The 18,284-nt window shown below is 45.4% G+C and overlaps 1 protein-coding gene across 3 annotated transcripts in view; it reads left to right on the top strand.

Moving 5' to 3' along the window:
• UNC13C (unc-13 homolog C) overlaps positions 1–18,284 on the top strand; it is a 217,730-nt gene that overhangs the window by 137,513 nt on the left and 61,933 nt on the right. For all 3 annotated transcript variants that reach the window (XM_038750270.1, XM_038750272.1, XM_038750271.1), the window contains one exon: positions 3,045–3,130. In XM_038750270.1, the coding sequence (XP_038606198.1) occupies positions 3,045–3,130 (86 nt within the window). The remainder of the gene's footprint in view (positions 1–3,044; positions 3,131–18,284) is intronic.

Raw genomic sequence — 18,284 nt, 5'->3', positions numbered from 1 at the left:
GCTATCTCGACTCCGCTCTCTTGTTCACCCCTCACATCCAATCCGTCACCAAAACCTGCCGGTCTCACCTCCACAACATCGCCAAGATCCGCCCTTTCCTCTCCATCCAAACCGCTGCCTTGCTGGTTCAGTCTCTCATCCTATCCCGACTGGATTACTGCATCGGCCTCCTCTCTGATCTCCCATCCTCCCGTCTCTCCCCACTTCAGTCTATACTTCACCGTGCTGCCCGGATCATCTTTGTGCAGAAACACTCTGGGCATGTTACTTCCCTCCTCAAAAATCTCCAGTGGCTGCCTGTCATCCTACCCATCAAGCAGAAACTCCTCACCCTGGGCTTCAAGGCTTTCCATCCCCTCGCCCCCTCCTACCTCCCATCCCTTCTCTCCTTCTCCAGCCCAGCCCGCACCCTCCGCTCCTCTGCTGCTGCTCACCTCCTCATTGTACCTCGTTCTCGCCTGTCCCACCGTCGACCCCCAGCCCATGTCCTCCCCCGGGCCTGGAATGGCCTCCCTCTGCCCCTCCGCCAAGGTCGCTCTCTTCCTCCCTTCAAAGCCCTACTGAGAGCTCACCTCCTCCAGGAGGCCTTCCCACACTGAGCCCCCTTTTTCCTCTCCTCCTCCCCATCCCCCCCGCCCTACCTCCTTCCCCTCCCCACAACACCTGTATATATGTTTGTACAGATTTATTACTCTATTGATTTTACTTGTACATATTTACTATTCTATTGATTTGGTTAATGATGTGTATCTAGCTTTATTTGTATTTATTCTGGTGACTTGACACCCGTTCACATGTTTTGTTTTGTCCTCTGTCTCCCCCTTCTAGACTGTGAGCCTGTTGTTGGGCAGGAACCGTCTCTATATGTTGCCAACTTGTACTTCCCAAGTGCTTAGTACAGTGCTCTGCACACAGTACATGCTCAATAAATACGATTGAATGAATGAGTCAATGAATGACTTTGACCTTGGGCAAGTCCCTTAACCTCTCAGTGCCTCAGATGCCCGTTGTTGGGTAGAGACTGTCTCTATATGTTGCTGACTTGTACTTCCCAAGCGCTTAGTACAGTGCTCTGCACACAGTAAGCGCTCAATAAATATGATTGAATGAATGAATCTGTAAAATGGGAGTTCAGTTCTTACGCTCTCTCATGTTCAGACCGTGAGCACTATGAGGGACAGATGAGGGACAGGGATTGTGTCTGACCCTTTTTCTTAAGAGCCCGGGCTTGGGAGTCAGAGGTCATGGGTTTGAATCCCGGCTCTGCCACATGCCTGCTGTGTGATCTTGGGCAAGTCACTTCACTTCTCTGAGCCTCAGTTACCTCATCTGTAAAATGGGGATTAAGATTGTAAGCCCCATCTGGGACAACCTGATCTCCTTGTATTCCCCCCCCCCCCCCCACCCAGCGCTTAGAACAGTGCTTTGCACATAGTAAGTGCTTACCAAATGCCATCATTATTATTATTATTACATGCTTACAGTGCACTGTATTAAGCACTGGGGTAGATACAAGCTAATCGGATTGGACACAGGCCGTGTCCCACATGGGGCTCCCAGTCATCATCCCCGTTTTACAGATGGGGTAACTGAGGCCCAGAACAGTGAAGCGACTAAGCCCGAGGTCACACAGTGGACCAGTGGTGGGGCCAGGATTAGAACCCAGGTCCCCTGACTCCCAGCCCCGTGCTCTTTCCATCAAGCCACGCTGATTTTATTATTAAAATACCTCCCAAACGCCTCAAATCTCAGTCCACATTTTGCCTGTTCCCCAACCCGGGATTTGCTGACTTAGCCGAACCTTCGCAGAGACGCCTTTTCTGGTGTTTTTCCAGTCCAGGGGGGAACAGCGACACAAACAGAAGCTCCAGTGAGCGATTGCGTCCTCACATCGACTATCCCTCCGGTCCCTTTTCAATCCCGAGTTCCCTGGGCTTGAAGCCATTTCATATCCAATCATGGTTTTCACCTTCTCAGAGCCAAAAGCCATCTGCAAGGACACGATCAGGCTATGACAGAGGCTACTGTCCCCTTGTCAAGTGATAATAATAATAATAATAATAATGTTGGTATTTGTTAAGCGCTTACTATGTGCCAAGTACTGTTCCAAGTGCTGGGGGAGATACAAGGTAATCAGTTTGTCCCACGTGGGGCTCGCACTCTTCATCCCCATTTTACAGATGCAGTAATTGAGGCACAGAGAAGTGAAGCGACTTGCCCAAGGTCACACAACAGACAAGCGGCAGAGCCAGGATTAGAACCCGCATCCGCTGGCTCCCAAGCCTGGGCTCTTTCCACTAAGCCACGCTAAGTGATGAAAAACAACATGGCCTAGCGGATAGAGCACGGCCCTGGGAGTCAGAAGGTCATGGGTTCTAATCCCGGCCCCGCCAATTGTCCGCCGTGTGACGTTGGGCAAGTCGCTTCACATCTCTGTGCCTCAGTTCCCTCATCTGTAAAATGGGGATGAAGACTGTGAGCCCCACGTGGGACAACCTGATCACCTTGTATCCCCCCAGCGCTTAGAACAGTGCTTTGCACGTAGTAAGCGCTTAACAAATGCAGTGTGGCTCAGTGGAAAGAGCCTGGGCTTGGGAGTCAGAGGTCATGGGTTCAAATCCCCGCCCCGCCACTTGTCAGCTGTGTGACTTTGGGCAAGTCACTTCACTTCTCTGTGCCTCAGTTACCTCCTCTGTAAAATGGGGATTAAGACTGTGAGCCCCACGTGGGGCAACCTGATCACCTTGTATCCCCCCAGTGCTTAGAACAGTGCTTTGCACATAGTAAGCGCTTTATAAATGCCATCATTATTATTATTATCATCATTATTATTATTATACTGGGCAAGTCGCTTCACATCTCTGTGCCTCAGTTACCTCATCTGTAAAATAAGGATTAAGACCATAAGTCCCACGTGGGACAGGGACCGTGTCCAACCTGATTTGCTTGGATTCCCCCCCAGCGCTTAGCACAGTGCCTGCCACATAGTAAGCGCTTAACAAATACGACGATTACTATTATTGATGAAATGTGCTTGGTTTCAGGTTCCCTCAAGAGCTGAACATGGGGAAAGTGAGTGCCGAGATTATGTGGACCCTCTTTGCCCAGGATATGAAGTACGCGCTTGAAGGTAACAAGACCTGACCCCAGGCTGGTCATCGGGACCCAGAAACTCCCCAATCGGGTGCTTTTTGTGTGTCCTTGCTTGGGGGGTGTGAGGAGGAGAGGCAGTCCCCAACATGGATTTGGGAATGGGGCACCTAGGAAGCCTAAAAGATAACCACCCTAAAGATTTCGGGCCAGCCAAAAGAGTTTGGGGGCCTGTTGGGTCCTAGAAAAAGAATCAAGTCACAGCAACACAGCAGGAGTAGTTATTATCAATCGTAAGTGCTGGGGGGGATACAAGGTGATCAGGTTGTCCCACGTGGGGCTCTGGGTTCTAATTAGTACCTGTAGCGATCGCTTAATGGACATCACAATTATTAGTAGTAACTTCGAGGGGCAGCTCTACATATTGTCTTTTAAGGGCGAGTGAACAGAAATCAATAAAATGGGGTTAAATCTCAGAATTCATACCTGATAAGCAGCATGGCTTAGCGGAAAGAGCAAGGGCTTGGGAGTCAGAGGTCGTGGGTTCTAATCCTGCTCTGCCTCAGTTACCTCATCTGTAACTGTGAGCCCCATGTGGGACAGGGACTGTGTCCAACCCCATTTGCTTGTATCCACCCCAGCGCTTAGTACAGTGCCCGGCACATAGCAAGCGCTTAAAAAATACCATAATTACTATTATTATTAAGGGTGAGACGGGGAGAAGGCCCGTCCAACGGCAGCATAACTGACAGAGAGAGGAAAATCACCCCAGAAGCAGATGCCAGGGCTGTGTGAGCCTGTACATATTTACTATTCTATTTATTTTGCTAATGATGTGCCTCTAGCTTTATTTCTATTTATTCTAATGACCTGACATCTCTCCACATGTTTTGTTTTGTTGCCTGTCTCCCCCTTCTAGACTGTGAGCCCGTTGTTGGGCAGGGACCGTCTCTAGATGTTGCCAACTTGTACTTCCCAAGCGCTTAGTGCAGTGCTCCGCACACAGTAAGCGCTCAATAAATACGATTGAATGAATGAACGAATGAATGAATAATTCTGCCTCCATCGCTTGTCTGCTGTGTGACCTTCGGCAAGTCTCTTCGCTCCTCTGTGCCTCAGTTACCTCATCCGTAACTGTGGGCCTCATGTGGGACAGGGACTGTGTCCAACCCCATTTGCTTGTATCCACCCCAGCGCTTAGTACAGTGCCCGACACATAGCAAGCGCTTAAAAAATACCATAATTACTATTATTATTAAGGGTGAGACGGGGAGAAGGCCCGTCCAACGGCAGCATAACTGACAGAGAGAGGAAAATCAACCCAGAAGCAGATGCCAGGGCTGTGTGAACCTGTACATATTTACTATTCTATTTATTTTGTTAATGATGTGCATCTAGCTTTATTTCTATTTATTCTGATGACCTGACCTCTGTCCACATGTTCTGTTTTGTTGTCTGTCTCCCCCTTCTAGACTGTGAGCCCGTTGTTGGGCAGGGACCGTCTCTATATGTTGCCAACTTGTACTTCCCAAGCGCTTAGTGCAGTGCTCCGCACACAGTAAGCGCTCAATAAATACGATTGAATGAATGAACGAATGAATGAATAATTCTGCCTCCATCGCTTGTCTGCTGTGTGACCTTCGGCAAGTCTCTTCGCTCCTCTGTGCCTCAGTTACCTCATCCGTAACTGTGGGCCTCATGTGGGACAGGGACTGTGTCCAACCCCATTTGCTTGTATCCACCCCAGCGCTTAGTACAGTGCCCGACACATAGCAAGCGCTTAAAAAATACCATAATTACTATTATTATTAAGGGTGAGACGGGGAGAAGGCCCGTCCAACGGCAGCATAACTGACAGAGAGAGGAAAATCAACCCAGAAGCAGATGCCAGGGCTGTGTGAACCTGTACATATTTACTATTCTATTTATTTTGTTAATGATGTGCATCTAGCTTTATTTCTATTTATTCTGATGACCTGACCTCTCTCCACATGTTCTGTTTTGTTGTCTGTCTCCCCCTTCTAGACTGTGAGCCCGTTGTTGGGCAGGGACCATCTCTATATGTTGCCAACTTGTACTTCCCAAGCGCTTAGTGCAGTGCTCCGCACACAGTAAGCTCTCAATAAATACGGTTGAATGAATGAATGAATGAATGAATAATTCTGCCTCCACCACTTGTCTGCTGTGTGAACGTCGGCAAGTCCCTTCACTCCTCCGTGCCTCAGTTACCTCATACATAACTGTGGGCCCCATGTGGGACAGGGACTGTGTCCAACCCCATTTGCTTGTATCCACCCCAGCGCTTAGTACAGTGCCTGACACATAGCAAGCGCTTAAAAAATACCATAATTACTATTATTATTAAGGGTGAGACGGGGAGAAGGCCCGTCCAACGGCGGCATAACTGACAGAGAGAGGAAAATCAGCCCAGAAGCAGGTGCCAGGAAGCCAGAACCCCGAGCGCTCCAGGGAAGAGACCTCACGGCACGAGAGAGCAAAATTTATTCCGAGTGGCATATGGACTCCGGGATGTCATTTCTGATCTCAGAAGAGTCCTGGGGGCTGTTTTGCTGATGCTGTAGTTATTCATGTCAGAAGGGAGGAAAATAATCCCTTAGATCGATGCTTTCCTTTACAGCCGTGAGTCTCGAATTCACAATTCTATATTTCAAAATGAGAGCGTGGTTTCTTCATCATCCCAAAGTAATGATGGCATTTGTTAAGCGCTTACTGTGTGCAAAGCACTGTTCTAAGTGCTGGGGGGGATACAAGGTGATCAGGTTGTCCCACGTGGGGCTCACAGGCTTAATCTCCATTTTACAGATGAGGGAACTGAGGCTCAGAGACGCTAAGTGACTTGCCCAAGGTCACACAGCAGACGTGGCGGATCCGGGGTTCGAACCCATGACCTCTGACTCCAAAGGCCGGGCTCTTTCCACTGAGCCACGCTGCTTCTCAAAGGACTAACCCGGCCTTCACCGTGAGGTTCAGATTTTAGGTTCCGCTCTGAAAAGGGCCCAGGGAAGGGAAATAAAGGGGATGGATTAATTCTATCTGCGTCCGGATATGCATCCGAAAATTGACAGTCAATTAATCAATCAATCAGTGGAATTTATTGAATGCTGAGCATTGAACTAAGTGCTTGGGAGAGCATACGATAACGATATAACAGAGTTGGAAGGCACATTCTCTGCCCCCAACGAGCTTACCATCTAGAGGGGGAGACAGACATTAATATAAATAAATAAATTACGCATAGAATAAATTACAGACAGGAGCTCATCAGGACATGGTAACCTTTAGCGTAGGGATGAAATCATTCTCGTTCCCGTCTGAGGTCTCGTAGCATCGAGTAACAGTTAATCGACCCATGAGACGGCCGCATAGGAAAGGTTGGGCCCCATCGTTAATTATAGTGGTATTCATTGAGCGCTTACTACGTGCCGGGCACTGTATTAAGCGTTGGGTGAATCCAGCCAAATCGGGTTGGACACATTATTGCATCATTTGCACCCTATCACCAAGCTGGGAATTAAAGCGTGGATGTCAAGGCCGGGGTTGTATTCTGCAATTGACATTGCCGCCTCCTCGGGGCTATAAACTGTGATGATAATAATAATTATAATACTTGTTAAGCTCTTACTATGTGCCAAACACTGTTCTAAGCAACTGGGGAGCACTGGGGGCTCCCAGACTGAGCCCCCTCCTTCCTCTCCTCCTCCTCCCCCTCCCCATCCCCCCCCGCCTTACCTCCTTCCCCTCCCCACAGCACCTGTATATATGTATATATGTTTGTACGGATTTATTACTCTATTTATTTATTTATTTATTTTATGTGTACTTATTTATTCTATTTATTTTATTTTGTTACTATGTTTTGTTTTGTTGTCTGTGTCCCCCTTCTAGACTGTGAGCCCGCTGTTGGGTAGGAACCATCTCTATATGTTGCCAACTTGGACTTCCCAAGCGCTTAGTACAGTGCTCTGCACACAGTAAGCGCTCAATAAATGCGATTGAATGAATGAATGAAAAGGTAGCCAGGTTGGACACTGTCCCATATAGGGCTCACGGCTTAATCCCCATTTTACACATGAGGTCACTGAGGCCCAGAGGAGTGAAGTGACTTGCCCAAGGTCACACAGCAGACACGTGGCAGAGCCGGGATTAGAACCCAGGACCTTCGGATTTCTAGGCCCGCGTTCTATCCACTAAGCCGCGCCTCATCGCCTTCTTTAATAATGCTGCTAATAATGGTGGCATCTGTTAAGCGCTGTGCTAAGCACTGGGGCAGATACAAGATAGCCAGATCAGACAGTCCCACAAATAGCTAGTTGGCTAATTAGCCAACTGGTTTGGAAAGGGGGAATTAGCCTAAGGACCAGATATGAGTAGAGGCCTCAATGGTTTAATAATAACAATAATAATAATAATAATGACTATAGTCATCCAAGTGGTTAGTACAGTGCTCTGCACATAGTAAGCGCTCAATAAATAGAGAAGCAGCATGGCCTAGTATATAGAACAGTGCTTTGCACATAGTAAGCGCTTAATAAATGCCATTATTATTGTTATTAGATCACAGACCTGAGAGTCAGAGGGATATGGTTTCTAATCCCGGCTCCGCCACTTATCTGCTGTGTGACCTCGGGCAAATCGCTTCACTTCTCTGGGCCTCAGTGACCTCATCTGGAAAATGGGGATGAAGACTGTGAGCCCCATGTGGGACGGGGACTGTGTCCAACCTAATTAGCTTGTCTCTAATCTAGGGCTTAGTACAGGGTCTGGCACATAGTAAGTGCCTAACAAATAGCACTTAGTACAGTGCTCTGCACACAGTAAGCGCTCAATAAATACGATTGAATGAATGAATGAATGAAATACCATATTTTAAAAAAGCACCTTTTTTCCAGCACTGAGTGCTGGAATAGTTAGAAAATCATCAGGTTGATACAGCCCTTGTCCGACCTGAGTTTCCCAGTCTGAGAAGGGAGGAGGAGTGGGTATTTAGTCTTCATTCTATAATTAATCAGTCAATTGTATTTATTAAGCACTTACTATGTGCTGATCTCTGTACTAGGTGTTTGGGAGAGCACAGTACAGCAAAATTAGCAGACACATTCCCTGCTGCCCGCAGCAGGAATGGAAACAGAGGCTCAGAGTGGTTAAATAAATGGCTTTCGCACTATTCATTCATTCATTCAATCATATTTATTGAGCGCTTACTGCGTGCAGAGCACTGTACTAAGCGCTTGGGAAGTACAAGTTGGCAACATATAGAGCAAGTCTCTACCCAACAATGGGCTCACAGTCTAGAAGGGGGAGACAGACAACAAAACAAAACATGTGGACGGGTGTCAAGTCGTCAGAATAAATAGAAGTAAAGCTAGATGCACATCATTAACCAAATAAATAGAATAGTAAATATGTACAAGTCAAATCAATAGAGTAATCAATCTGTACAAACGTATAGACAGGTGCTGTGGGGAGGGGAAGGAGGTAGGGTGGGGGGGATGGAGAGGGGGAGAGGAAAGAGGGGGCTCAGTGTGGGAAGGCTTCCTGGAGGAGGGGAGCTCTCAGTAGGGCTTTGAAGGGAGGAAGAGAGCCAGTTTGGCGGATGGGCAGAGGGAGGCCATTCTGGGCCAGGAGGAGGACGTGGGCCGGGGGTCGATGGTGGGATGGGCGAGAACGAGGCCCAATGAGGAGGTGAGCGGCAGCAGAGGAGCGGAGGGTGCGGGCTGGGATGGAGAAGGACAGAAGGGACGGGAGGTAGGAGGGGGCGAGGGGATGGATGGACAGCCTTGAAGCCCAGGGTGAGGAGTTTCTGCCTGATGCGTAGGTTGACTGGTAGCCACTGGAGATTTTTGAGGAGGGGAGTAACATGCTCAATAAATACGATTGAACGAATGAATGAATGAATCGTATTTATTGAGCGCTTACTGTGTGCAGAGCACTGGACTAAGCGCTTGGGAAGTACAAGTTGGCAACATGTAGAGACGGTCCCTACCCAACAGCAGGCTCACGGGCTAGAAGGGGGAGACAGACAACAAAACAAAACACATTAACAAAATCAAATAAATAGAATAAATATGTACAAGTAAAATACATACAATAATAAATATGTACAAACATATATACATTCATTCATTCAATCGTATTTATTGAGTGCTTACTGTGTGGCAGAGCACTGTACTAAGCGCTTGGGAAGTACATTTTGGCAACATATAGAGATGGTCCCTACCCAACAGCGGGCTCGCAGGCTAGAAGGGGGAGACAGACAACAAGACAAAACATATTAACAAAATAAAACAAATAGAATAAATATATACGTCAAATAAATAGAGTAATAAGTATGTACAAACATATATACATTCATTCATTCAATCGTATTAATTGAGCGCTTACTGTGTGCAGAGCACTGGACTAAGCGCTTGGGAAGTACAAGTTGGCAACAGATAGAGACAGTCCCTACTCAACAGCAGGCTCACGGGCTAGAAGGGGGAGACAGACAACAAAACAAAACATATTGACAAAATAAAACAAATAGAATAAATATGTACAAGTCAAATAAATAGAGTAATAAATATGTACAAACATATATACATTCATTCATTCAATCGTATTAATTGAGCGCTTACTGTGTGCAGAGCACTGGATTAAGCGCTTGGGAAGTACAAGTTGGCAACAGATAGAGACGGTCCCTACCCAACAGCGGGCGGCGGTTGACTTTAATATTTTATCTGCCGGAGGCCCCGTCCTCCTGTCAAGGAACACGGCCAACTGACACAACCATAAGGACAATATGAATTAAAGAACATGGTTATATAAGACGCCGGGCCCAGGGGGGCTGCCTATGCTTGTAAATTAGTAAACCTCGTCCTCGGCTTCCGGAGGGCTGAGCTCACTGGCTGACGGCGAAAGGGTGAAGAGAGGTTCCCTGGCTCCGCCACTTGTCTGCTGTGTGACCTTGGGCAAGTCGCTTCACTTCTCTGGGCCTCAGTTGCCTCTTCTGTAAAAGGGGGATTGAGACCGTGAGCCCCACGTGGGATCGGGACTGTGTCCAATCTGATTAATTTGTATCTACCCCAGTGCTTAGAACAGTTCTTGGTACATCAATCAATCAATCAATCAATCAATCGTATTTATTGAGCGCTTACTGTGTGCAGAGCACTGGACTAAGCGCTTGGGAAGCCATATAGAGACAGTCCCTACCCAACAGTGCAGTGACTGACACCTAAACTCTTAACAAATACTATAAAAAAAATAGCATGGAAAATTTAGAGTATAAAAGTGGAAAGAATCAATCCATCAGTGGCATTTACTGAGCGCTTACTAAGCGCAGAGCACTGTTCCAAGAGCTTGGGTGAGTATAGGACAGAGGACACAGTCTTAATCCCCATTTGGCATACGAGGAAACCGAGGCACAGAGCAGTGATGTGACTTGCGAATACCAGTGGTCCACTGCCTTTGGATTTCACGGATGATATTTCCGTCACGCCTCCGGCTCCAGCTGGCAAGCCTGGCATAAATATTCAGCAGTGTCGAAATGTTGTTGTTGCATCTATTACATAAGTGGCAAGGAAACACGCCGAACAGATGCCGCAGAATGTTTTAAACTTGTTATTTTCCAAACATTTGGCATTTCCTGATAAAATCCAGGCTTGGCTTTTGCTGTCCGCACGTTGTTATTGTTCATTTTGCGGTCCAAACTGTCATCGGGGCTCCGTTCGGCTGCTCCTCAGTTCTCCAGGGCTGGGTTTCCCGTCTAGATTTTCCAGACCTCTTCCATCTCCTCCCGGTCCATCCCACCCTTTGAAATTCCCCACTCCCCCAGCTCCAGAGCACTTATGGACAGGAGAGGCAGTGTGGCCTAGTGGAAAGAGCACGGACTTGGGGGTTACAGGACCTGGGTTCTAATTCTGACTCCACCATTTACCTGCTGGGTGACCTTAGGCAAGTCACTTCACTTCTCTGGGCCTCATTCCCTCACCTGCAAAATGGGGTTCGTTACCTGTTCTCCTTAGACTGTGAGCCCCATGTGGGACCTGATTATTTTGTAACTACCCTAGCGCTCAGTGCAGTGCTTAGCACATAGTAAGCGCTTAACAAATGCTGCAATTATTGTTATTATTATTATTACTATTATTCATTCAATTGTATTTATTGAGCACTTACTGTGTGCAGAGCACTGTACTAAGCATTTATTATTGCCTTACACTCCACCATTTCCCTATCTATAATTTATTAATAATAATAATAGCATTTATTAAGCGCTTCCTATGTGCAAAGCACTGTTCTAAGCACTGTGGAGGTTACAAGGTCATCAGGTTGTCCCACGTGGGGCTCACAGTCTTAATCCCCATTTTGCAGATGAGGTAACTGAGGCACAGAGAAGTGAAGTGACTTGCCCAAAGTCACACAGCTGACAAGTGGTGGAGCTGGAATTTGAACCCATGACCTCTGACTCCAAAGCCCGAGCTCTTTCCACTGAGCCACACCCTTCTTTTAATGTCCATCTCCCCATCTGGTCTGAAAGCTATTTGAGGGGCCGCGATTGTCATTCATTCGATCGTATTTATCAAGTGCTTGCTGTGTGCAGAGCTCTGTACTAAGCGCTTGGAAAGTACAATTCAGCAGTAAAGAGAGACAATCCCTGCCCGCACTGGGCTTTCTCCCAAACACTTAGTACAGTGCTCTCTGCACACAAGAAGCAGTGTGGCTTGTGAGTCAGAGGACCTGAGTTCTAATTCCAGCTCTACCACTTTGCTTGCCATGTGACCTTGGACAAGTCACTTAACTTCTCCATGCCTCAGTTTCCTCAACTATATATATGTATATATATATATCTATATATATATATATATAGATATATATACACACATTCAACTATATATATAGTTGAATATGTATGTATATGTATATATATATGTATATATATGTGTGTGCATATATGTATATATGTGTGTATATGTATATATGTATATGCATATATATGTATATATCTATATGTATGTATATGTGTATGTATATATACATATGTCCTTATATGTGTGTGTGTATATATACATTCAACTATATATGTATATATATATACATATATCCTTATATATGTATATATGTTTGTACATATTTATTACTCTATTTATTTTACTTGTACATATTTATTCTATTTATTTTATTTGGTTTATATGTCTTGTTTTGTTGTCTGTCTCCCCCTTCTAGACTGTGAGCCCGCTGTTGGGTAGGGACCGTCTCTACATGTTGCCAACTTGTACTTCCCAAGCACTTAGTCCAGTGCTCTGCACACAGTAAGCGCTCAATAAATATGATTGAATGAATATAATGGGGATTAAATACCTGCTTTCCCTCCTACTTAGACTGCAAGCCTCCTGCTAAAAGCTAAATTAATATTTGACTCTTAAGCACTTAACTAGCACTATAAAAAGTACAATAAATCCTCAATAAATCCAACTGACTGAGTGAAGAATTAAGAGTGATGGTTTGCTCTTGCCTCCTTCCCCCAACGCCTGAGAAGCAACATGGCCTAGGGGATAGAGCACGGACCTTGGAGATGGAAAGTCCTGGGTTCTAATCCCGGCTCCGTTGCTTGTCCACTGTATGGCCTTGGGCAAGTCCCTTAACTTCCATGGGCCTCAGTTACCTCATCTGTAAAATGGGGATTAAGTTTTGAACCCCATTCACTCAATCACTCAGTCTTCTAGACTGTGAGCTCACTGTTGGGTAGGGACCGTCTCTATATGTTGCCAACTTGTACTTCCCAAGCGCTTAGTACAGTGCTCTGCACACAGTAAGCGCTCAATAAATATGATTGATTGATTGATTGATTGAATCATATTTATTGAGTGCTTACTGTGTGCAAAGTACTGTACTAAGCACTTGGGAGAGCACAATATAACAATAATGTGGGACAAGAACTGTGTTCAACCTGACTAGTTTGTATCTATCCCAGCACTTAGTACAGTGCCTGGCACATAGTAAGTGATTTACGGTCAGGGAACGTGTCTGTTCGTTGTTGTATTCATTCATTCATTCAATTGTATTTATTGAGTGCTTACCGTGTGCAGAGCACTGTACTAAGAGCTTGGGAAGTACAAGTTGGCAACATCTAGAGACGGTCCCTACCCAACAACAGGCTCACGATCTAGAAGGGGGAGACAGACAACAAAACAAAACATGTAGACAGGTGTCAAAATCGTCAGAACGAATAGAATTATAGCTATATGCACATCATTGACAGATGTACATTGACACTGTAATAATAATAATAGTGATGGCATTTATTAAGCGCTTACTATGTGCAAAGCACTGTTCTAAGTGCTGGGGAGGTTACAAGGTGATCAGGTTGTCCCAAAGGAGGCTCACAGTCTTCATCCTCTTTCACAGATGAGGTAACTGAGGCCCAGAGAAATGAAGTGACTTGCCCAAAGTCACCCAGCTGACAATTGGCAGAGCCGGGATTTGAATCCGTGACTTCTGATTCCAAAGCCCGGGCTCTTTCCACTGAGCCACGCTGCTTCTCTTACTCTCCCAAGCGCTTAGCACGGTGCTCTGCACACAGTAAGCACTCAGTAAACACGATAGGATTAATGAAATGGCTTTAAAAAGGTGATTAGACTGGTTTCCGAGAAGGTTCTGGGTAATTGTTATGTTGGACACACGGTGTAACATACCATGTCGACATACGCCATCCTAGTCCCCTCCAGACCCAAAGTGGATTTCCTCTTTCATTTCATTCATTCATTCAATCATATTTATTGAGCACTGACTGTGTGCAGAGCTCTGTACTAAGCGCTTGGGAAGTCCAAGTAGGCAACATATAGAGACGGTCCCTCCCCAACAGTGAGCTCACAGTCTAGAAGGGGGAGACAGAGAACAAAACAAAACATATTAACAAAATAAAATAAATAGAATAAAGATGTACAAATAAATAGAGCAATAAATATGTACAAACATATATACATATATACAGGTGCTGTGGGGAGGGGAATATACTTATCTCCTGCGTCACCGTTCTACCTCCGTAGTCATTCCCTTCCCCTTCCCAAGTGGATGGATTTTTAAAGCCACTCAGCCTGATGGCAGGAGCTGAAGGAAAAGGAGCCATGTGCTAGAAATCAAAATAAACACGAGACAGAAAAAAGCTTCAGGTCGCATCACCCGTACTGGACACAGGACAGGCAGTCTAGCGGGAAACCAGACTGCCCAGTTTCCAATCAATCAATCAATCAATCAATCGTATTTGATTGCCCTGTTTCCAGTCACACAAATGGCCACTCTACTCACCCCCATTGTTGACCAGTGATCACCTGGAGGGAATAATAATAATAATAACAATAATAATAATAATAATAATGGCATTTATGCTGACTGGCAGCGTGCCTGACCAGTGGTCACCTGGAGGGAATAATAATAATAATAACAATAATAATAATAATAATAATAATGGCATTTATGCAGACTGGCAGCGTGGCTCTGTGGAAAGAGCCCGGGCTTGGGAGTCAGAGGTCACGGGTTCTAATCCCGGCTCCGCCACTAGTCAGCTGGATGACTTTGGGCAAGTCACTTCACTTACAGAACAGTGCCTTGCACATAGTAAGCGCTTAATAAATGCCATCATTTTTATTATTGTTCTCTGGGCCTCAGTTACCTCATCTGGAAAATGGGGATTAAGACTGTGAGGTCCACGTGGGACAACCTGATCACCTTGTATCCGCCCCCCCCCCAGCTCTTAGAACAGTGCTTTGCACATAGTAAGCGCTTAACAAATACCATCATAAGAGCCGGGCGATCTGCAGGAAGCCACAAAGTAAGGACAATCTCATACTAATAATAATAATAATGGTATTTATTAAGCGCTTTATTAAGAGATTTATTAATCTCATGAGGCCCTCTAGCCTGGAGAAGCGCTTGGGAGAGTACAATATAACAAGTTTGCCAACTTGTACTTCCCAAGCGCTTAGTACAGTGCTCTGCACACGAAAGTGCTCAATAAATACGATTGAATGAATAACAGACCCATACCCTCCCCAGCGCTTAGAACAGTGCCTGGCACATAGTAAGCACTTAATAAATGCCATCATTATTATTATTATTATTATACCCTGCTCACAATGAGCTCTAGAGGGGGAGGCCGTTGTTAATAGAAATAAATAAAATTACAGCTCTGTATTGTACCCTCCCAAGCGCTTAATACAGTGCTCTGCATGCAACAATCGTACGATAAATGCAATTGAATGAATGAACGACTAAGCGCTGTGAGGCTGGGAAAGGCGATGAATAAAGGGAGTAAGTCAAGGCGACGCAGAAGGGAGTGGGAGAAGAGGAAAGGAGGGCATAGTCAGGGAAGGCCTCTTGGAGGAGATGGGCCTTCAACCAGGCTTTGAGTAATAATAATAATAATTAGTAATAATTACCAATATTAATGACTCAACTGACTCTACGTCCTTTCCCGTGGGGAGCTTAAAGAGTAGTCCATGAAAAACTTGTTTTGGTAGAAAAATCTACTGTTGATCAGCGCGCGTAGCAACGGAAAGAGAAATTCTATTTTTAAAATGGTTTTTGACCAACTTCATTTCGGAAACTGTGTGTGTGTGTTTGTGTGAACGCGTGCGTGCATGTGTGGGTGTTGTGTGTAAGCACACTCTCTGCTTGTGCTTCCGTCTGAGACTCACTCTTTGTCTCAACGAAAGTCCATAAGTGATAGGGTCACTCCAGAGAAATTTTGCTGGCTAGTCAAGTGGACCGTGGGCGTGCGCTAATATAATAACGAAGTAAAAGTGGGCTCCGCCGGGGCATTTTGGCGACAATGATGAAAAGGTTCAAAGGTTCTAATTTAAAGTTTAAAGGGACGAATGCTCACAGAGCGACTTCGCAAATTGATTTTTGCTGAGGGCGGGTCACTTTCATAATAATAGGCTCCTCTGACACTCTTATTCATTGCCTGGGACTCCGGTTAATGGAATGTTGATTTCCTGTAATGACTTAATGTAATTTTGGACCGAGGCCATACGCTGGTACTCATTAGCGTAGAACAGTCACAGAATAGATTTCTCAGACGTGTGGGTGGAACAGAAAACTGCTTTTCAAATGTCAGCCAGTGGTCGCGGCTTCAACGCTCAGTACAGTGCCCCGCGCACAGTAAGCGCTCAATAAATACCATTGATTGATTGGTTTTTCACCGTCTGAATCATCCAAAATACGATTGATGATGATGATGATGATGATCCTGACAGGAAGAAACAGCGTCAGCAGCGTTTATGGAGCACGTATCATGTGTAAAGTCCTATCAATCCTATCCTCCTCCAGGAGGCCTTCCCAGACTGAGCCCCTTCCTTCCTCTCCCCCTCGTCCCCCCTCCATCCCCCCATCTTACCTCCTTCCTTTCCCCACAGCACCTGTATATATGTATATATGTTTGTACATATTTATTACTCTATTTATTTATTTATTTTACTTGTACATATCTATTCTATTTATTTTATTTTGTTAGTATGTTCGGTTTTGTTCTCTGTCTCCCCCTTTTAGACTGTGAGCCCACTGTTGGGTAGGGACTGTCTCTATATGTTGCCAATTTGTACTTCCCAAGCGCTTAGTCCAGTGCTCTGCACATAGTAAGCGCTCAATAAATACGATTGATGATGATGATGATGATCAATCCTTCAATCGGTTGTATTTGGTTTTGTTCTCTGTCTCCGCCTTTTAGACTGTGAGCCCACTGTTGGGTAGGGACTGTCTCTATATGTTGCCAACTTGTACTTCCCAAGTGCTTAGTACAGTGCTCTGCACACAGTAAGCGCTCAATAAATACGATTGATTGATTGATTGTATTTATTGTCTGCTTACATGTGCAGAGCACTGTACTAAGCGCTTGGGAGAGTACAACAGAGTTGGCAGACACGTTCCCTGCCCACAACGAGCTTACAGGCCAGAAGGTGAGAGAGACATTAATATAAAAAGATAATTTATTCTATATCCACTAAATATGATATATATAATTTAAATATAATGTAAAGCCCTGTCCTAAGCACTTGAGGGGTATTAAGAAGTAATAACTGTGGTGTTTGCTAAGCGCTTACTGTGTGCTAAACCCTGTGTAGATAGAGGATAATCTGGTCAGACACAGCCCCTGTCCCGCAATTGATTCACAGTCTAAGGGGGAGGGAGAACAGGTATTTAATTCCCATTTTACAGATGAGGACATCGGATCTCTTTGAGAAACGGAACCTAGTCGAGACTGAGAGAACAGATAGAAAGAAATAGAATCAAGTAGGAGGATACCATCAGCCTGCTCTGAGAGGCAGTATGGGCTACTTCAGAGAGTCTAGCATTGGGAATCAATAAGAATAATAATAATAATGGTATTTATTAAGTGCTTACTATGTGCAAAGCACTGTTCTAAGCACTGATAATAATAATATTGGCATTTGTTAAGCACTTACTATGTGCAAAGCACTGTTCTAAGTGCTGGGGGGGATACAAAGTGATCAGGTTGTCCCACATGGGGCTCACAGTCTTAATCCCCATTTTACAGATGAGGGAACTGAGGCTCAGAGAAGTTAAGTGACTTGCCCAAGGTCACACAGCAGACACGTGGCGGAACCAGGATTCGAACCCATGACCTCTGACTCCAAAGCCCGTGCTCTTTCCACTGAGCCACGCTGCTTCTCCCTAAGTAGTACAGAAGGCCCTAGTGAATCAAGTGACCCAGTCAATCAATGTTATTTATTGAACGCTTACTGGGTGCAGAGCACTGTACTAAGTGCTTGGGAGAGTTCAGTGAGTTGGGCAAGTCATTTAACTTCTCTGTGCCGCAGTTCTCTCATCTGTAAAATGGGGATTAAGACGATGAGCCCCATCCAGGACATGGACTGTGTCCGACCCGTTAGCTTGTGTCTACCCCAGAGCTTAGAATAGTGCCCAGTGCATAGTAAGTGCTTAACAAATAGCAAAAAAACCCCAAAAAACAGCAAGGATGATGCAGAAGGGAAATGAAGTCTTAGCCGGGTAGGGCCTCTTGGAGGAGGTGTGATTTTAGGGGTGCTTTAAAGGTGGGGAGAGTGATGGATTGTTCATAAGCTAGTGCTTAAACGATAGGATGTATCGAACAAATACCACAATTATTATCATCATCACAGGAGATTTGCGGGTGTCCATTCACTCCGGGAGGTGGATAGGCA

This window comes from Tachyglossus aculeatus, chromosome 8, assembly GCF_015852505.1.
Source record: "Tachyglossus aculeatus isolate mTacAcu1 chromosome 8, mTacAcu1.pri, whole genome shotgun sequence".
Taxonomy (NCBI): Eukaryota; Metazoa; Chordata; class Mammalia; order Monotremata; family Tachyglossidae; genus Tachyglossus; species Tachyglossus aculeatus.
Note: the sequence above shows the minus strand (reverse complement) of the source record. Positions and strands in the feature narration are given on the sequence as shown.